Source organism: Gekko japonicus, unplaced genomic scaffold (genome assembly GCF_001447785.1).
Source record: "Gekko japonicus isolate JY-2015 unplaced genomic scaffold, Gekko_japonicus_V1.1 scaffold101, whole genome shotgun sequence".
NCBI lineage: Eukaryota > Metazoa > Chordata > Lepidosauria > Squamata > Gekkonidae > Gekko > Gekko japonicus.
In genome coordinates, this window is record NW_015165238.1 from 1,741,014 (window position 1) to 1,763,022 (window position 22,009).

General features: G+C 42.4%; 1 protein-coding gene across 1 annotated transcript in view; it reads right to left on the bottom strand.

The window, feature by feature from the left end:
• Positions 1 to 22,009, bottom strand: part of DNAJC1 (DnaJ heat shock protein family (Hsp40) member C1) — a 116,289-nt gene that overhangs the window by 43,731 nt on the left and 50,549 nt on the right. Inside the window, exons 7-8 of the mRNA XM_015410011.1 lie at positions 19,814 to 19,904; positions 10,266 to 10,432 (exon numbers count right to left, since the gene is read on the bottom strand). Of these exons, the coding sequence (XP_015265497.1) occupies positions 10,266 to 10,432; positions 19,814 to 19,904 (258 nt within the window). The remainder of the gene's footprint in view (positions 1 to 10,265; positions 10,433 to 19,813; positions 19,905 to 22,009) is intronic.

The following is a 22,009-nucleotide window of genomic DNA, read 5'->3' on the forward strand; positions in this document are numbered from 1 at the left end:
AAGGGGCAAAATAGCAGGACCCGAATGCCATTGTGGTGCAGCCCGCCAAACTATGTGAGCATTGTGCTTTCCACAGAGATGTGGCAGAGCTCTTTGAACCTTCCCCAGCTGCGATTGAGTGGATTTAAAATTTAGATAGTAGTATTTAGTGGCTTTGTTCAATCTGTCTGTATACCCACTGTATCAAATAGGTTATGTATTTTATATTATTATATGCTTCCTGTGTGTAATCCTGCCATATGATAAATAAATAACAACCCTGTGAGGTAGGTTAGTCCGAGAGAGTATGAATGGTCCAAGGTTACCCAGAAAGGTTTCACGGCAGAGCGGGCATACGAACTTGGGTCTCCTAGATCTTAGTCCAACACACTAACCACTGCACCATCCTAGCATTATCCCAATCATGCAGGAGCTGCTCACAGAAGAGAGAGTGTTGCAGACAACATCATAATTTGACAGATGTGGAAGCTGTACATTAAATGCATTAATTAATAATTATTAACTGAGTTTATTAACTGCCCTCCCCAGTAGGACTGGGCTCAGGGCAATGTACAACATGATCAGATAAAACATTGCATAAAAATAGATTCTTTTGAACTATGGTGCTGGAGAAGACTCTTGAGTGTCCCTTGGACTGCAAGAAGATCAAATCAGTCAATCCTAAAAGAAATCAACCCTGACTGTTCCCTGGAAGGCCAGGTAATGAAACTGAAGCTCAAATACTTTGGCCACCAAATGAGAAGGGAGCACTCACTGGAGAAGACCCTGATGCTGGGAAAGATTGAAGGTCAAAGAAGACGGGGACGGCAAAGGATGAGATGGTTGGACAGTGTCAGCGACGCAACGAACATGAAATTGAGCCAACTTCAGAGGACGTCGGAAGACAGGAAGGCCTGGCGGGAGCTGGTCCATGGGGTTGCGAAGAGTCGGACTCGACTGGGCGACTGAACAACAAAAAACCAGTAAAACATCCAGATCAATCCAATACTCTGATTAGCTATAGTTGGCGCTAAAATCCTAACCGCACCACTGTCTCATGGGGGAAGGGGCAAGAGGATGGGAGTGCCAAGATGGGACCGTCACTGTCTTCAACCAAACGCCTGGCGGGACATCTCTGCCTTGCATGCCCTGCGGAATTGTAGTATGTCCTGCAAGTCATGGATGTTATTCAGCAGAGAGCTCCACCAAGTTGGAGCCAGGGCAGACAAAGCCCTGGCTCTGGTCAAGGACAGCCGGCCGTCTCTCAGGCTAGGAACCACCAATAAATTCTAATCTCCTGAGCATAACACTCTTCTGGGGGTATACTGGTTTGTAGCTTACTGGTTCCATCAGAACTATGAGTACATGCTTCTCAGCCAAAAAAAAAAAAATCAGGCATGTCCAGATGATAACTCCTGTATCTCCTGGACTAGCACTCCAGATGTTCATGCCACATCCATGCTCACTATGCAAACCCATCTGTCAGACTCCTGGTCAAGTTACTCTCAACAACACTCTCTTTGGCAGTGATATGTTTATTGAGATTTAATCAAGATCCAGGTCATAACCATGCTGTGTCAGAACTGGAGATTTTGGTGGGTACAATCATAGGTATAGGTAATTCAAATGAAATTCCTCCTAATGGTCATTCATATGTCACATCCCTCCCACCTAGCCATAACATTTCCTACCCCCCTTTCACCTGAGAAATATACAATCCCATTATCTACACAAGCAAGCTGGCACCAAAAGTTTCAATGACATTCCTCTGGGAGAGGAAGGCTTCTTTGGAAGAATTACAGCCTCTATGATAGTGCAGTCATACACTCCACACTCACTCCCCCCCCCAGGAATTCCCTCCCCCCTGCATCCATGGCAAACTGAGCAGAGCAATGTTTGACACCCACCTATGAAGGAAACACAAATGTTCATGCAGATTGTGCAAGTCAGATGTATACTACAGGGATCCTTATTATACAATAGACTACCTGTTCACATAATCCCTATGCAATGTCTATATTGTTTTTCAAAGTGTGCTTCAGGCAGACAGTCTATAGATGCCAACCAAGTATAATCAAACACTCAAAGAATGTTCCAGATATTAGCTTTGTTTGTATACACTTTGCTGCAAGGTGTCCCTCTTAATATTTCAGTGCAGGCAGCCTTACAAAACACTTTCTCTGCCACGATGCTAAGAAAGGGGTTAATTTATTAAAGCATCTGGATTTCGACAGCCATGTAGTCCCTGTGAGATAGAGCTGGCTTCCTAAGAGAACCGAGAAAAAGGAACCAATAACCCAGCCTGTATTCAATTACTCTATGATAGGATGCTGCCTAGAGCTAGTACCATGTTATTTGCTGCTTAAGAGGAGAGATTCTGATTTCAAAGCAACATGAATACGATAAGCAACACAGTCAAAGAGAACAGGTGACAGGCAATGGCAAAACATGTGCAGCATTTTTAAAAAACCACCAAATTTAATCAGCATCCTTCCTTACAAATAAGGACAACATATTCAGACTGCTCTAGATTTTCAGACAGTTGAATGAGCCACAATTTGTTGTTCTCATGCACCCAACCTCTTAATCTCTCACATACACATATACAGAGCAGTTTTAATAGAAGGCATGTAAAAAGTGAGATCACTTACAGTTAACCATATTCCAAGCCAGGAAACCCAGAGCAACAAAGGCCAAAAGCAAAATTTAGTAAATATATATAAGTAAATTTTTGAGGTCTTTCACCAATTAAAATCTTTATTTAAATGAACTGATTTTAAATAAGTTTGCATATTTCGCTAAGTTGGTACATTGCTTGGAATAAACAGAATTCTACTCAGGCTAGGAAGAGTATGTATGGATCTAGCCAAGAGACTGCAGCAAAGTCTTTTTGGGCTTGGAGGGGACCCATCACTGCTGCAGCTCTTACGCCAGAAAGTGCCAAAGCAAAGCTGTTGCAACTGCATGGTCCCTAGGGCCAGCTCCTTTCAACAATTCAAGCAGATAGGCAACAGTGGAGCCCCTGCAATGGCTTCAGGGATATATGAGTTTGCTTCCTCATTTGGTTTCAGACCATTCAGGGGCTGCTCTTGACCTTGACAGATGAACGCATCAGCATGTGTTTCATTCCCCTACCCCACTGCATCCAGAGCAGCTGGTAGTTAAAACTCTCTGTTGAAAACACTATCTTGTAATTTACACCTCCACTGATTCTAGCATGAACATCTAGGGTGAAGAGGTCTCTCAGTCAAATCACGAGAAAAGAGGGGGAAAGTTTCCTAATGAGCATTATTATTAAGCCACTCAGTTGTATTAACATAGCTTGCTACTAATATGACACAAATACATTATACAATAAAGCTCATGGCTCTGCAGCCAGAAGCCTATTTCTAATAAATCACACAGTTCGTTTAAAGGATTAGGTCATGCAGCTATATATTTTCTACAGTGCGTTACTTTTTATTGGCTTGTGAATAGACTTTACTTCACATGTTGATACAAGTAACACATTTCTGGGTAGCTGGACAGATGTAGGTTATTAATTTTTTTTTATATTCACATACATCAATAGTCACATTCAGAAAATATTTCCAGGTTCCCATCCTAGTAATATGCTCAAATATAAATTACCAACTACTTTGAGAATCCTCTCTCCAATTTAAATTTTGGCTAGATAACTCATCTAGTTTTACTGAAATACAACATTTTTACAATGATATGTTATCGAAGGCTTAAAATCTTTATTTAAATTAAATTCACAAAGACATATAAAAAACAACAACAGGAACATCAGTTTTGGAGAGCTGTCATTTTGTTATTTCATTTTAGCCATTGTGAAACAATTGTTCTAGACACAAATACAAATTTCCTATTTCATTCAAGCTAGTTATCATCAGAAAGTTCCAATATATATTTTAATACCTCTAAAACTTCCCTCTACGTCTAACTACATCACAGGCAGCTATAAACTAGCGTATACTGTACAACATCTGAAAGCTATTCCCTAGAGTCAAAAAATCTGCATAGAAGTGCACATTTTCATCATATGCTGGGTTTTCTTTAGCATTCTTTCAGCTGCATTTTAAATTAGCTGTCAATAAATGTAAAAGGACATTTTAAAACTGCTTATTCAAGCTAGAGTATACTCCCTTGAATTATACACAAGTGCCATCAACTTGATCAACATGCGGAAACAGAAGCCAACGGCAAAGGCAATATTTGTCTAAGAACTTCCGATGTCAAGCCTAATTACCCTGAAATATTCAAGGAAGGGAAATCTGAAGCAGATCTTTATTTCTGGGCCATTTTTACGTGATGAAGAATACTACCGGTTGTATCACAAAGTACTGCCCATACTTAACATGGCAGAGAATCCTCAAAGCCTTTTTGTCTCACTACCCTTGCACGTGAGTGATCGTAATGAATACTGGAAGTGGAAGTTTAAAGGATTAAATCTTTCACTCGACCCACCCACATTCTGGATCAGAACAGTGACCATCTAGTCCAGTACAGTAGTCAGTCAGTTGCCCTGGAGAGCCAACAGACTATGCAAGCTTTCCATGTGATGGCTGCAACAGCATAACTGGTAGCAGCAGGGATCTTGCTATAGAGTCTAAGTGTTGGGGACAAGGAAGGGGATGGCTGGGAGGGTGGAATATAGGAGGACTGGAGTTTCTTGCAGGCCCCTGTTTCTTCTGATGTCACTGGGATCAAGGTGGAGCTGGACCATTGATTATCATTGAACTCCTTTACAATTTTTATTAAAAACTCAGTCCAGCTTTAAATTAAGGCTTTGACTATTAAACCCTTTGGGCTAAAGAGTGTTAGCCCAGAAAGGCTCAAGACTACATATTCATTGTGCGATTACCCAATTTCAATCATATTTTACTTCTGTGTACAGAGGTCACCTATCAGTGTATTACATGAACATTTTAGTTAGCTGAAGTATTTGAGACAGGAAAGAGATGCATTACATGCACTAGGCGTGACTAGGCAAATCTCTTTTCTATAACCTGAAGAAAAGTTCCTTCAGTCAAGTTTACTTTTAAAAGACTGATTCACTAATAAAATGTCCATTTTAAAAACACTTTGCTTTCTCCCACAAAAGTAAAGACAATCAGAAAATTTTTTGGTAGGATTTTCTTTTTGTACCACTTTTTCCTCTCTGCAAGAAACACACAAACTTCATCTGCTGATGTTATCAGAGAAACATCAGTCAAACAGCGCAACTGTATTCAGCTTAAATCCCACATCAAGTTTGCCAAAACATGTTTCCTCTCTTCACTGGGCTCCAGTTAATAATATGGCAACTTATCAGACTGACGGCAAAAAGGCATATGATTAAGTAGCAACAAAGTAATATGATAGATGACTTAATAGTATATACAGAGCAACAAAGTCACTGGACAAAGAAAGGGAGACAATGGCATTTCTATCATATAAGCACCCCTTAAATCCTAGCAACAGCCTTTCCACAATACCACTCAAAGTAAATACTGGGCACCGATAAATACTAACTAGAAGCTCAATCCAGACAAGGCAGACTACCTGTCCTTCTCTACTCCTCAACTGGATCTACAGAAAATCCTAAACTAACACAGCAGAGGAAGCATAAGTGGCCATGATCAGACAACACCATTTACAGAGCTTTTTAAAACCTGTTGTATTATTCTACAGTTAGGATTCCAGAAAACAAGTTTATCATTCACACGTTGCCATCAACATACTCTGTTACAGTTCATGTTTCATTCACCCTCACAAACGTGTGATACAATCGCTCTATTCATATTAAAACTGGAGAATTATAGAGGTGATGATGTCCCCATGACAGTATCTAGCAAGCTATGTTGGACTTGAAATTTAGGACACCCTCCCCCCCACAAAGAGTTCAGCAATCCTAAGCAGTTACAACCTTCTAAACCCATCAACTTCAATGGACTTAGAAGGGTGTAACTCTGCTCGGGATTGCACTACCAGTCTCTCCCCATAATCTACATCATCTGCTGCTGCTGCTACCTCTAGATCTATCCTGCACAAAACAAACTCAGTTCCGTTAAGTGTGTGCATTAACCAGGTGGTTTCACTACCAACAGTCAGACTCAAGTCCAATAGCACCTTAGAGATCAGTAAGAGTTTCAAGAACTGAATCTTCCTTTAACATCGCATATTTGATAATGGGAGGCTGGGAAAGATTGAAGGTCAAAGAAGATGGGGACGGCAAAGGATGAGATGGTTGGACAGTGTTATCGATGCTACGAACATGAAATTGAGCCAACTTCAGAGGACGGCGGAAGACAGGAGGGCCTGGCGGGAGCTGGTCCATGGGGTCGCGAAGAGTCGGACTCGACTGTGCGACTGAACAACAACAACAATTTGATAAAAGGAGCTTTGACAGTTGAAACCTTATACCCTGAAACTCTTGTTGGTCTCTAAGGTGCTACTGGACTCAAATCTAACTGTTCTTCTACAGACCAACACGGCTACCCCCAGTCACTACCAACAGTTCTTTTGAACATTTCCCCTTCACCAAATTTAAGCTAATTGCTTCTCTGAAATGCTCTGAATTCACATTCCATTTAACTTTTGCTCCTCTTCATGATCCAGACAAACAGCCAGTTCTAAAAATGTTGAACTGGCATATACTGAGCTTCGCATCACTCCTACACAAGACAATAAGCACAAATTCATCATCCCTGCTGGGGATCTAGAGGGCTGCGCAGGGTGTTCCACGTGCCATTTGGCTTCTGAAGGCCCCCTTTTGTGCATGCCTATGTGTGTACATACTCAGAGCCTGAAACTGCTCCTGAAAGTCAAGTAACTTCTTCAGGAACAAATTCCGGAGCAATACAAGGAGTTGCAGCTGGGTATGCATATGCATTTGCATTGCATGGCAGCCTTCATATACATGCTCATGGAGAGCATTTCCTCCTAAGAGGCCCATTTCCTAGAACTCGATTTCTTTCGATGAGTCTTTGAAACTGAGAATTTCTTTACCTTCAGAAACAAAAAAAGAATATCTTCATTTGTCTTAAAGGTGCCACTGGACTCAGACTTTGTTCTGCTGCTTCAGACCGGCTACCCACCTGAATTTATCTTCATTTGTAATACTTCATTTGTGATTTAATAGTATAGAATATTGCCAGTTGGCACTGCCAGTGGGCAGTGTGTCATTTTACTCTGGCTTTTGCACCAGCAGTTATTCTGTTTTAAGAGCAACTATTGTTGAGGAACAAATCCAAAAAGGGCTGCTTGGCTAGTTTTGTATGTGTAAACCAGATCCAAGATGCTCACAAAATTTTGAAACAGATGTTGGGTATAAATATTTGTGCCACATTATGGTGTTTTCATCCTATTGCGAGCTGCCTTGAGAACCAATGCTGGCTGAGGAATACAAGACATAAATCTTTAAAAACAGATATTGTCTCAAGAGAAAGGAGAGCAAGACCAAACCTGCCCAGCAGTTCCCTGTATTTAGCTAACACCATTATGAGAGTTCAATCAGCTGTACCAAAAAATGCTGGATCATTCAGATATTTCCTTGCCAACTGTGTGTACATCATACCCAAGTACAAAATATGATCTCTTCTAGTTGTTTACCAAGTCTTGCACCCCCTGAAAATATTAAGACGTTAAATTTTTTTGCCAACTGAAAAATCAAAATACCAAGTTGGCATAATTTTGAATTCATACAAGCTCCATAAGTACTGAGAAAAATTTCTACAGATGATCACATTTAGACAAACTTGAATTTCAATGTGCGGTTTTCACAGATTGATAATGCTAGTCCCTGGAAAGCAACAGATGAAACAGCTTTATAAAGCTCTCAGGAATAAAAATTGACATGGTTCATTATGACTTTTTAAAATGAGCAAGGTTTTGATTTCCTTCACACATTGGCAATATATGTTCTGCAAATCCAAGATAATGGTCACTTTTGCTTCCCTGCAGTGCCCAAGACTCACTTCCTCAATGTGTGGTAAATGAATTGCTGTCAATCACAGTTGCCTTGTTAGGCTCACGTAGAGCCACACACCTACAAATCCACCCCGTCTTTCGTGTCTTAGTAATGCCCACTTTGAAGAGCTTTTTGTTCCAATGCCATTATTTCCTGAGCAAACAACCCACTCACACATCCTCTAACCACCTCCGAGACCCACACATTTCAAAGGGGCAAATCAAAGATGATTTAGCATGGCATAATATCAGAAACCATATAATACAGTGGTAAACCATGAAAATCATTAAGCATTTAGTATGCACTAATCAAACACAGCCTTTCCCAGAACAATTCCATCTACTTTCTGATGTACTTACAGACCATGAGAGGAAGATGCAACCACTCTCAAAAGAACACACAGGTGTCTTCCATCTTTAGAAAGGCAACAATCAGAGAGAGGGAGAGAGAGAGAGAGACTGGCTGCATCCAGACAAGCTGTAATTAAACTGTGATGGAGCACGGACATAGCTTATTGCACACATCCCTCACCATTCCCTACTTCCCTGCCCCTCTCACTCGTGGAGCTTCATTGAACATTTCCCAATCTGATCAACCATGAAACCTGGATGCAGGTGCCTTAGTGAACTGGACTATTTTATTTATCTATCATATGGCAGGTGAACTGGAGTTTGTTTATTTCACACAACCCCCCAAGATTCTATGACTGTAAACCTGCCTTTAACCCCAGTGGTTTGTGTGCAGTAAACAAACGCCGATACACCAAAACAGCTGCACCTGGACATTACAGAGAATTGGAGCTTGATCTAAACAGGAAGCCTTGGATCAAGCGCAGCTCAGAAAGGGAAGAGGAAAGGAGCAAGGGGTGCGAAACAGCATGAACAGCTGCCCCCGTCCCCAAAGCAAAAGAAGATATATAGGATTGTCTCAAGTACAGTGCCAAACTATGGCTTAGCCTGACATGAATAAGCTTTCAGTTTCTACAATCCGTCCTCCTCCTCCCACTAATCCCATGCACTACTATTCCTTCGCTCCTTATTTGGGGATGAACCATATTTGCTGCTATATCCTAGCCAACAAGCTATGATTCATGCTTCCCCTTTGAATCAGAACTGCAAGCCATGGCTCAAGGCTCAGGCTCAGATTGGACAGAAAACCCTTGTCCACATCAAGCCTTTGGCTCTTGGACTGAGAAACAGTAGGCTGAGGGACAGTGGCCAACAAACAGGCCTCTGTGCACACACAGAAGGCTTCGCCAAAACAATGCCACCTGCTAAAAGAAATTGTAAAGCAATGGAGAAAAAATAGACAGTGAGCATGCATTTGAAACACACAGGGAAGGAAGGCACATTTATTTATCATATGGCAAAATTACACGCAGGAAACATGTAATAAGTTGGTACAACAGGTATACAGACAGATTGAACGAAAGTACATGACGGTGCTTCTTCTACGGGACTTGTTCAGACAAACATCAAAGAACCTTTTCAGTCAAGGCACTTATGCACATATTAATACTCACACGCTCAGTACTATTGTATGTGTCAGATAAAACAAGCACAGTCTACCGCTCCTGCACAATTTAATTTAGGCATAACAACAGTGGCCTTGGTTCAGAGATACAGGAAAGGGAAAGAAAAACCAGTTAATTAGCTACTCATTCTGGCAGAAAAGATGTCTCCTCCTATATGCACAATACAGGAAGTTTGTCACTGCTTCAATGAGATCTGCCCTGTTTGAGGCTAGAAGGTTCACAATCTTACTTTCCTCAGATTTGCCCTCCAGGGATCGCAGTATAGGATCAAGGTGATAGGCACGTAAATCCTGGTAAAGTCTACAAGTCAGAAGTACACGGTCCATTCCTTCAATCTCCTTTAGCCCACATGGGCATAACCTCTCTGAGAACTGTGTTTTTTTTTAAAATCTCCCATACAGCACAGCTGAGGGGACCTGCACAATTATACTATAGAGGTTACTTTCAACTCTAATGATACCTCTGATATATGGGAGCCCCTTATGTTGCTCTTCACTTTTGATATATACTGATTCCGTGTTCACTGCATTTGTTGCCTAGACTTGACCTAAGGTTGCCAACCTCCCGGTGGGGCCTGGAGATCCCCTAGTACTGTAACTGATCTCCAGATGACAGAGATCAGCTCCCCTGAAGAAAATGGCTGCCTTGGAGGGTGGACTCTATGGCACTGTACCCTGCTCAGGTCTCTCCCCACCTTCCCCAGGCTCTACCTCCAAAATCTCCAGGTATTTCCTAACCCAGAAGTGGCAACCCTAACTTGAACCCTCCCCCCATTTTTATGAAGGGAAGTGTACTTGCCTTCTTTTTGAGCGACTTGTTCCTGTCTTCCAACCAGTCATCCATCTGTTCTTCAATCTCTTCAATAGAAGTAGCATGGTCATATGATGGCACATACTCATTTGTTTCTGCTGCTGTGTATATAGGAAATTCAGGTTTTGGTTTCTTGACTTTAGGTTTCTTCTCCTCTGGGGAGGGGGGGAGGAAGAGAGAGAAAGATGATTTAATCACTAGGTGTGCTCAGAACCTTGATTCAGACAGCTACAGGATCCTATTTTTAAGCTATTATTGATTTATTTAGTACATTTTATGCTGTCCCATCCTCCAAGGAGTTCAGAGTGGTGTACATCACTTTCCCCTCCTCCATTTCATCTTCAGAGCAACCCTCTGAGGTGCGCTAGGCCAAAAGTATGACCAGTTAAAAGTCAACCAGCAAGCTTCATGGCACAATGGCGATCTGAACCTGAGTCTCCCAGATCTACTACTGTGGCCAAGAATCCCATAGAACAAATGGAGTGGCTTATATAGTCAACAAGAGAGTGACGAAGGCAAGTAATGGGATACAATCTCAAAAATGACAGAATGATCTCGGTCCGATTCCAAGGCAAACCATTCAACACCACAGTAATCCAAGTCTATGCCCCAACCACTGATGCAAAAGAGGCTGAAGTGGACCAGTTCTATGAAGACCTACAACACCTCCTAGAACTAACACCAAAAAAGATGTCCTTATCATCATAGGGGACTGGAATGCTAAAGTAGGAGGTCAAAAAGTAACCAGAATAACAGACAAGTTTGGCCTTGGAGAACAAAATGAAGCTGGGCAATGAAGCTGGGCAAAGGCTGTTTTGTCAAGAGAACATGCTGCTCATAGCAAACACCCTCTTCCAACAACCTAGAGGTGACTCTACACATTGATTATATCACTTTCAATCAAAGATGGAGAAGCTCTATACAGTCAATAAAAACAAGGCCGGGAGCTCACTGTGGCTCAGATCATGCAGGGTTCCCTCTAAGCTGAGTTAATGTGAGCTAGCTCACAGTTTTTTAGCCTCCAGCTCACACATTTTTGTCTTAGCTCAGGAAGGATGGCTCCAGAGCAAACTAACTTATGCAGTAGCCAGTGGCCACATCGCTCGCTCACAACTTGAATGCCAGTAGCTCACAAAGTAGAATTTTTGCTCACAAGACTCCACAGCTTAAAGGGAACATTGGAAAATTCAGGCTTAAACTGAAGAAAGTTGGAAAAACCACTAGGCCAGTGGTGGCGAATCTATGGCACGGGTGCCAGAGGTGGCACTCAGAGCCACCTCTGTGGGCACGTGTGCCATCGCCCCAGCCAGGCCCAGACCATCATTAAAGTGTCGAATTCTCTGCCAAATAATTTTAAGTAAATGAAAGCATTTGGGATTGCTTTCCTTACTTTGTTTGGATCATCTTAAATTAATGTATGGGTTGTTTTTTTAAAGTTAAACTTCAGTATTCAGGTTAAATTGCTGTGTTGGCACTTTGCGATAAATAAGTGGGTTTTGGGTCGCAGTTTGGGCACTCGGTCTCTAAAAGGTTCGCCATCACTGGTCTAGGCAGTCTGTTCCACAATCCTGAACATTTTTTTTAGGGTCTGAAAGACGTTCTTAGTCCTTAGCCAAAATCGATGTCATTTAAATTTGCACTCATTGGTTCTAGAGTTGTCCTTTGGAGTGAGAGACAACATGTCTGCACCAACTTGGGTGTGCAAATTTTTCAAATACCTGCAGTCATGAGATTATTTATATGTGTGAATGCACCCTTATGGATTTAAGACTCAGAGACTGTATTAATGCTCTAATCTAGAGGCCCTAATGGGGCCACAGTGGCTCAGAGGTTAAGGTGCTGAGCTGCAGACCAGAAGGTCTGTAGTTCAGCAGTTCAAGACCCTAGTGACGTGTGATGAGTGAGCTCCCGTCTCTGGCCCCAGCTCCTGCCAACCTAGCAGTTTGAAAGCAAGAAATTGCAGGTAGATAAATAGGTACCACTTCGGTGGGAAGGAAACAGCATTCCATATGCCTCGGCATTTAATCATGCCGGCCACATGACCATGGGGAGGTCTTTGGACAGCGCTGGTTCTTCAGCTTGGAAAACAGGGATGAGCACCGCCCCCTGGAGTCAGATTCGACTGGCTTTTGAGCAAGGGAAATCTTTACCTTTAGAGGATCTAATCCTCTTGATTTATGGTGGACAGTGCCTTCCTGAACAATCTTAACCTTCTCATCAAGTTGGTGGCAGTGCGGCACTACGACTCAAAAGCAGTCCTGGAAGAACTGACGTCATCTAGCCACACCGAAAAAGTGAATGCCGTCCGGAACACGCCTGAAGCTTACGGCTGAACAAAATCCCCGTCGGCTGCAAAAAGTGTGCTATTTAAAGAATTATATGTTGTCCTCCCTTACCCTATGAAACATTGTTAGTCCCTTGTGAAAACTTGTGTACCTGTAAATCGCTCAGAGCCAGCAGCTCTGCAGGATGAGCGATCAATAAATTGAAATGTATTATTATTATTATTGTTATTATCAAAATGATGGTCCTCTTCCTCAAACGTACTTGGAGGAGGCGCTGTGGCTCAGGGATTCATAGTAGGGGCAGCTGCGTCCTATGTGCAATGTTTGTTATTTTCTCAAAAACGTGTGGATAGCTACTGTAGAGAATTGATTGCTGAACTAGATGGGTGCCAAGGTCGTATTTGGCCTAGGGCAAACAAAAAACCTTGGGCCAGCCCTGGCTCAATACCAAGTAAATTTGGACTTGTCTGTCCCCATACCAAGAAGGCTGGAAACCACTGACCAAGTCTACTTTAGCCCTGATTTAAATATGATGTTGGTAAGGCAAAAGAGCATCTCCATGTAACTTTGTATGGGCTTAGCATCTTGTTGAACATGAGAGGCCCCAGAGTGGAATGACAGCCCCGGGGGGGTAGCAGAAGCGTTCTGGGACTGGAATGAGAGACCACGGAGTGGAATGACAGCCCCTGGGGGTAGCAGCAGTGTTCTGTGACTAGAATGACAGGCCCCAGAGTGGAATGACAGCCCCTGGATGTAGTAGGAGTGGTCTGTGACCTCTGGGGCCTATCATTCCAGTCCCAGAACACTTCTGTCACCCCCTGGGGCTGTCATTCCACTCTGGGGCCTCTCATCCCAGTCCCAGAAGACTTGTTACTCCTTGGGTCTTTCATTCCAAGCTGGGGCCTGTCATTCCAGTCCCAGAGTAGTCTATTTGGGCCCAGAGACCCTAATGGAAAATCTATTCCTCATTTTTATTGCAACTCTACTTGTACTTTAATGTATTTCAATGGAGCCCATGCAAGTCAATTGCCATTCCTGGCTCCCATTATTTCCAATGGGCCTTCAAGTGTTTCCCATTGTTTCCAATGGGCAATCCTGTCCTTCCTTTTAGTACATCCCGGTGAAGATCCTTTTGTCTCTGTAATGAGGAGCCAGCCTTTCCTCTCACCTCTGTTGGTTCTGTGTCATGACGACTGCTTTAAATCTGAGTAATTTGGGGGGGGGGTGCCAGTTCCAATCGTTTGACTGAACTACTGCGGAACTAATTTATTTATTTATTACTTTCACTTTATATCCCACCTTGCCAAGACAGTCTCTCTCCCCAAAGGAGAGCGTACTGCTGTGTAGACACCTCGGACTGAGCATTCGCCTCCCTGAAGGGTGGGAGGATTTGAAGAGAAGAGCCCATTTTGATTGTTAGGTCACCCACGATTTATGCACCAGGGGGAGGCTCAGGGAGGGAAGAGGGGGCGGAGTCTTCTGCCTGGACTCGGACAAAGCAGACGGCACCTCCAGGAAGTGGGGTAATTCCACGGCTGCAGTGCTAGGAAAAGCAGGCATGGATGGGTCATAGCACATACAGCCAGAAGACATTCTTGCTCTGAAGTGCTCGGGGGAGGGAGGGGGTGCTGAGAATCAGGGGAGGGGCCCTTAAAAACCGTGGGAGCCCGGGCCCCTTGGTAGCTACAAGCCTGGATACCACTCTAATGGCAGAAAGTGAAGAGGACCTCAAGAGCCTCTTGCTAAGGATGAAAGAGGAGAGTGCAAAAGTTGGCTTGAAACCCAACATCCAAAAAACTAAGATCATGGCATCCGGCCCCATCACTCCTTGGCAAACAGAAGGGGGAAGTCTTGGAAGCAGTGACAGAATTCACGTTCCTGGGATCCAAGATAACTGCAGATGGTGACTGCAGCCATGAAATTAAAAGGCGCCTGCTCCTTAGGAGGAAAGCTATGGCAAACCTAGACAGCATAATAAAAAGCAGAGACATCACCCTGCCAACAAAAGACTGTATGGTCAAAGCAATAGTATTCCCAGTAGTAATGTATGGCTGTGAGAGTTGGACCGTAAGGAAGGCCGAGTGCCAAAGACTAAATGCTTTCGAATTATGGCGCTGAAGAAAACTCTTCAGAGTCCCTTGGACTGCAAGGAGAGCAGATCAGTCAATCCTAAAAGAAATCAACTCTGATTGTTCGCTGGAAGGCCAGATGCTGAAGCTGAAGCTCAAATATTTTGGCCACCAAATGAGAAGGGAGCACTCACTGGAGAAGACCCTGATGCTGGAAAAGATTGAAGGTAAAAGAAGAAGGGGATGGCAAAGGATGAGATGGTTAGACAGTGTTACCGATGCAACAAACATGAAATTGAGAAAACTCTGGAGGACGACGGAAGACAGAAGGGCCCGGCGTTGCAAAAAGTCGGACTTGACTGTGCAACTGAACAACATCTCCTCCCAGTTCCTAGTCCCATCCCTAACCACTACACCACATTGGAACTTTACAATCTGAAATGAGGTTACTTCAGACAGCAAATCTTAAGCACACTTCTTAGACCCTGAGTGAGCAAAGAGCTTTCTGTCTTACGCTACTCAAGTATTCATACCCTGGGATGTTCAGACATACACTTAACAGCAAATTCAGTTCTCTTTTGAGCTACTGCAGCATAACTCTACACAGTCATAATAACTGAGGAAATGTACCGTTTCTCTTCTGACTGTTTTTATTTGTAATTGGATATCACCAATGATCACTAATCTTTACAATACTGTGTGCAGACAGTCAAGCATGAAGCATCTCTGACATTTGTTAATTGCTTATACAGTTGAAGTTAGAACAGAGTTGAAAGTTGACTATCCAGTTATCTCAGAGAGTCAGTGTTGCATAGTGATGAAGAGATGGAACTACAAGCCAGGAAATCCCTCCCTCAAATCCCACAATCTCATGTATGAGTACCCACTGAACATGGATCTGAGTAGACATGCATCCATTTGTGCTGTTATATGGCCTTACACAAACGACTCTCCCTCCCACTCTCTTAGACTTCTATTGAAAGGTAATAATATCAACCCACCTTATGGGGTTGTCCAAAAGATTGCATAAATCACATCCTAAATTAAAATGTGTTCATTTGTAAGCCATTTTCAAATTTGATGTACTAGAACTGCTTTCCTGTATTGTGAAGTTTCACTGTGGGGGCTAGGATAATCCCTGTGATCAACCACATCAGCTGATGATGGTTAGGTGCCATTTTGGGATGATACAGACATTCAAAATGCTGCCTAGACAATTTTTTTTCTTCTTTCACTATGTCCAGGGACATCTCTTTTTAGTTTTTCAGTGTCCCCACCTACCCCTTTCAGATTTTTCTGCATGCCTGGGGCTTCCTCTGGATTTTCAGAAATATTTGAGTTTCTAGGCAGCCACAGTCACTTTTCTTTAACCTTTTCTTGGGTGGGGTGAAACCTGGGATCAGACAGGATTTTAAACTATTAAACATTAAGAAATTAAAATTTATATCTGGGGAACATACAATCAGCTTTTATGATGCTAATTACAAAGGCCAATGCAGAACATTATAATGGAGTTACCAAACTACAAGTGTCAGGTTTTTGTAATTTGAATAAGATATTGGCAGAGTCTACTTCCAACAATCTTTTTCTCAAACATACAACAGTACAGCAGCCAATTTGTCTTTCTGTCAATTAATGGACCTAATAAGCATCATTAACTCAATTAAGACCATCTTAAATTCCAGTGCAAATCCCTCTAATCAGTTTCATAATATCCTTAATGCCCTACTTTCCAGTTTTTAAAGGAGAAAAAGCCATACAGAGATAGGACAGCTGCAATTTTCATTTCTTCACATTGCAATTTAACCTATCACCATAACCTGCAATTTAAAGAAGTCAATGGACTTAGAAGGGTATAACTCTGCTTAAGACTGCATTATAAATACCCTAAACAGGTAGAAATGCTTGCATAGTTAAAAACTATGGAGCTGAATAGTCTGCAAGTAATATCTTCCAAAAAGACTAAATACTGATTCATATATGCACACCTCATCACTCAGTACTTTTTGACTTGCAGAAAACTAAGAGAACTTTAATCACTGAGGAGAACTCAAGTATTTGAGCCTTGATGCAATTTTACATATAAAAGTCATTCCTTGATGTTATATTCAGGAATTTGTCCCAAGTCTTCCCCTGTTTCACTTTCACAGAAGGCTGTCATGGGCCAGCCAGTTGTCACCTCCTCTTTGGAGGAAGAATTGGAGGAGTTGGGTCCCACACCAGTGGAATACCCACCCGAGCAGCTGAGTCAAGAAACGGAACCAACGGAGGAAGCAGCAGGAAGCGAGAATGCTTCCCAGCCACAGCCAAGCTGCTTATTCTGGCAGGAGATGAAAGAAAGGACACAGAGGCCAGTGCCTCAGTCTCCACCAGGTTCTCCTGAACCAGTGGACCACAAAAGAAGGAAGGAGTGCTGGACAGCTTTGGAGAGAAGACAGAGCGCTCACCTAATGGCACAGTGGTGACCAATGCTGATTCCTGGAGCAGAGTCTTTACAGGATCAGGACTGAGATGCTGATAGAAAGCTGAAAGGACCTACAACTGGAGGATGAGCAATCCACCAGGAAGAAGTGATCCCTGGGCTTTGGGGAATGAGCCAGCAAAAGGAGGCAGTTAAAAGGAACACGCTGAGCAAGGCTTAGTATGGAAGCAACCTTGCTTGCCACTCCCTCTGTGAGCTGTCCCACTCAGCAAACAGAGCGCTACCTTGCCTTGCTGCATTGCACCCTGTCTTGTTTAACCTGTGCTTACTTTCCCAGCCGGAGACCCAGACCCCATATCCTGGCCCGGCTTCTGAGCCTTGCACCTTGAACTCCAGACCATCCTTTCCCCCTGACCTTTGGACTCAATCTTCGGCTCCCTAACTCCGGACTGGTTAGTAGACCGTGATCTTGCATTCTGCCTTACTTGTTACTGTTGTATTGGTGCATCCTGGGAAACCCAGGTAGAGTAAAAGTGTCAGGCTCTGCCCTGAATACAACAGGTGGTATTAAACCAGCTCAACACTGTTCTTTTTTTTTTTCTTCTTCTTTGCCATCAAGTCGCAGCTGACTCATGGCAACCCCACAGGGTTTTCAAGGCAGGAGACATTCAGATTACGTTTGCCACTGGCTGCCTCTGCACAGCAACTCTGGACTTCCTTGGTGGTCTCCCATCCAAGTACTAACCAGGGTGGACCCTATATAGCTTCCGAGATCTGACAAGATTGGGCTAGTCTCGATTATCCAAGTCAGGGCATTCTCGCATTACAAAATATATTTCAAAGTGCTTGATTTAAAAAAAAAAAAACAACCCAAGAAAATTAAGCCAATAAAGCAAAACCCACAAACACTATTAAGAGGAAGCATAGCTGCCTCTCTGGAATATGTTATGATTGCAACAAACCAACAGTGCAGTGCCATCCTTCACAAAATTACACCCTTCTAAGTGCACTGAGCGGGGTTTTAGAGGGTACAACACTGCTTAGGATGGCACTGTAAGAGTCCTGTGACATCTTAAAAACTAAAAAAAATATATTAGGCATTAGTTTTTATGAGCCAGAGATTCTATGGGAAACGTTATGCCATAGCAATAATTTTTTTTTCCGTCTTTAAAAGTGCCACTGGACTCTTTGTAGCTTGAACTATTCACAGCTTCCCAAAGTATTAAGGCAAGTTATTTATTGCAGTTAAAGGGTGTCAAAGCATTTTGATGAAGAGTCTCACCAAGTTCCAAGTCAAAATATCAAAGGGGTCAAAACATTAGCTCCTAATTTTTGCATCTAGCAGGTGCATATAATTTGGAGTGCATTGCATAATACTTAGAAGTCAAACTAACCTGGAACTGCTAGAAAATGCACCACCAATTATATGAATTGCTTCCAGGCCCAAAATTAGGACAAGCTCTCAATAGCGACAACTTCTCCAAGAGCCTATCTAAATCCTTCATCTGGAACAATTCCACATTTCTCTTGCACTTTCCTCAGTGATATTTGTTAATCTATTGACTGGTTTGTATGCAACAACTTCTAAATAACACAGGTCCTTTGACAAAATCATTCAGCCGTTGCAAAGTACCAAACTGAACATGTCAGCAACAGTTCCTCTGGAATGCGACTGGTACACAAATAATACAATCCTAGAGTTGGAAGGGACCTCCAGGGTCATCTAGTCCAGGTATTACCCCAGCACAATGCAGGAAATTCACAAATATCTCCGGGATCTCCAACCAAACTGGCCTGGAGAAAAATTGCTTCCTGACCCCAAAGTGGTGATCAGCATTTTCCTGGGCATGTAAGAAAGGGCCACAAGAACCAAGTACTGATGCAATCCTTCCTGCCCTCCCTCTCATGATCTGCCTAAATTCACAGAATCAGCATTGCTGACAGATGGCCAGCTAGCCTCTGTTTGAAAACCTTCTGAGTGACCACTCTGTCAGGAACTTCTTCCGAATGTTTAGCTGAAAACTCTTCTGATTTAATTTCAACCCATTAATTCTGGTCCGACCTTCTGGGGCAACAGAAAACAACTCCACACCATCCTCTATATGACAGCCCTTCAGGTACTTGAAGATGGCTATCATATCACCTCTCAGTCGTCTCCTCTCCAGGCTTAACATACCCAGCTCCTTCAACCTTTCCTCCTAGGACTTGGTCTCCAGACCCCTCACCATCTTCACTGCCCTCCTCTGGACATGTTCCAGCATGTCAATATCCTTCTTAAACTGTGGTGCCAAACACTTAACAAAATACTCTAGGTGAGGTCTAACCAGAGCAGAATAAAGCGATACCATAACTTTGTGTGAACTGGACATTATACTTCTGTTGATACATCTCAAAATTGCATTTGTCTTTTTAGCTGACTCATGTTCAGTGTATGGTCTATTAAGACCCCTAGATCCTTTTCACACATACTACTGACAAGACAAATCTCCCCCATCCTATAATTATGTATTTGATTTTTCCTACCTAAATGCAGAACTTTACATTTACCCCCACTGAAATTCATTTTATTTGTTTTTGCCCAGTTTTCCAGCCTGTCAAGATCATCCTGTATCCTAAGCCTGTCTTCTACCGTATTTGCTACCCCTCTCAATTTAGTATTACCTGCAAATCTAATGAGCATTCACTCTATCTTTACACCCATTCCATTCCCGATTACGAAGAAGAAGAAGAAGAAGAAGAAAGAAGAAAAAAACAACTCACTCTGAAGTGTTTCCAGTTCAGCTCTTGCTTGGGCCTCTTCCTTCTCCTTCATTTTTGTTTCTTTATATTCTGTATACAGTTTTCTGGCTTCCTTTAAGAAAATGTTGCATTAATATTAGCATCTCGAAGCAGCTGCTGCAATGGTACTACTTTACATTTTAATTTTTAACTCCAGAAATTAAATCACTTAAGGGGAAAGTAATTCCTGTGCTGAATTAATCCAGCATCTAAATAGTGAAATTTATTACACATAAAGCGAAAAAACAGCAATTGTGGGCCACAGCCCAGTTAGCAGAGGGCTACTCCAAAACTGATGTTTTAGAGACTAAGCAACACACTGTGACTCTCAAAACGGGAACTTTAATTAAGAAAATGAAATATTTTCTTACCATGCTAGTTTTCTGCAGTGTTTTGTTGTCTTTTATTAGTGGCCACAAAAAGCACAAATTACCTAACAGCTTAGCTTTTATGAAGGTCACTGCTGTCAAGGACCACTCACCACATTTAGGACATACAGCATTTCCTTCCCGTTCAGTCTCAGAGGAAACTGATTCTTTGGAACAGAAGCGGATGTGCACAACACTCATTAGCTGCCCCTATGGGACAAACAGGAAGCCATCTTGCATGCTCCCCAGCCCTTCCTTGGAACTCTTTCTTAAGTTTAAACAAAAACAGTTTTGTTTGCTGGGGAGGGGGGCATGGGGAGAAATACTAAATGAATTACTATAAAAGGAATATTGGGGGGGGGAATCTAAGTGAAAATGAGGCCTTAATGTATAGGGGGAGAAGCTATTAGTATTCAAACCCAGTAATTACATGGACATCATTAGAGGAGCAAGAGAGTGGGGGCACAGAGAAGCAGCATTTAGTCATGGGGGGAGAAGGATACCTATTCCAACTGTAGGTATATCTGTAGGCAACCCTTGCATAACAAGGCAATATGAAGGGCAAAGCAATGACCAAGTTAACTGAAACTAATACAGCCAACAAGACATTGAAAATTCACCTTTTTGCAACAGAGTTCAAAATCTGAGACACCCTACAATAAAGATAGTGCAGGATAAAAAATTTAAACTTCACAAGTCCCATTACAAGTACATAGACTGGTCTAGTGTCATAAATCCTGCCATACATGTGAATGCAGAGGGGAAGATGGTAAGTTAGAGCTGTTAAGTGGTTCTATGATGCTACACTGCACAACACCCTTCCCCAACCAAAACTATCACCAGCATGAAAGTACTTGAGAATCAACATCATAATGTTTTGCATCATAGGAGTGAGGAGAAGTGTGCTGTTGGAACAGATATCTGAAACATTTATGAAATGAATTTCCCTGCAAACCAGAAATGTAGACCACTCTTGTGTTATCCACATAAAATTACCCTAAATGCAAAAGGCTACTGATCCTAACTCGTAATTATCATATTTGACAAAGTCAACTAGCCAATTTGAGGCTGTGGTTAGAGCAATGGTTCCCAAACGTTTTAGGCCACTGCCCCATTGGTTACCTGCCATCTACCAGATAAAAAGCAATATTTAGAATACCAGTTTGCACAACCCACTAAGGAAAATAATAACAATAAAATTCAAAACAGTAACAATTAATTGCACATTTCTTCAAAATCCAGTTACAACTTTTTAATTTAACTTATTCAGCAAAACTGATGAACTTGATCCAGTGATGACAGCATTTCAAAGTCTGATAGTCATTTAACAAGGTACCACATTTAGTAACTACTTTACTGTTCAGTAAATTCTTTTTTAAAAAACTTTTTTATTGAAAAGTTCTTAATGAACTGGATGGGCTTGATGAAAGTATACCAATTTCTGGTTTAAGCTGACTTAGCAGGAGTCTTAAATCACCATGCTTAGTAACCTGGAGTCAATTTCTTTGCTTGGAGAGAAGTTGGATGACCACACTAAAACCACATTCCACTATGCAGAGGCAGAAACTTGGGGAGTGCCATTTGACAGCATGGTGCCATAGCCTGGTCAACTGTAAATAAGTGAAAATTAATGCAATCAAAAGGACACACCCCCACTCCCTTGCCTCTTAGTGCCCCTCGAGGTAATTCCATCACCCCCAGGGGTGCACTACTGCCCACTTCTGGAACCACTGAGTTAGTGTTAGACTAGGATCTGGGAGATCCAGGTTCATATGCCTACTCTACCATGGAAACTTACTGGGTGACCTTA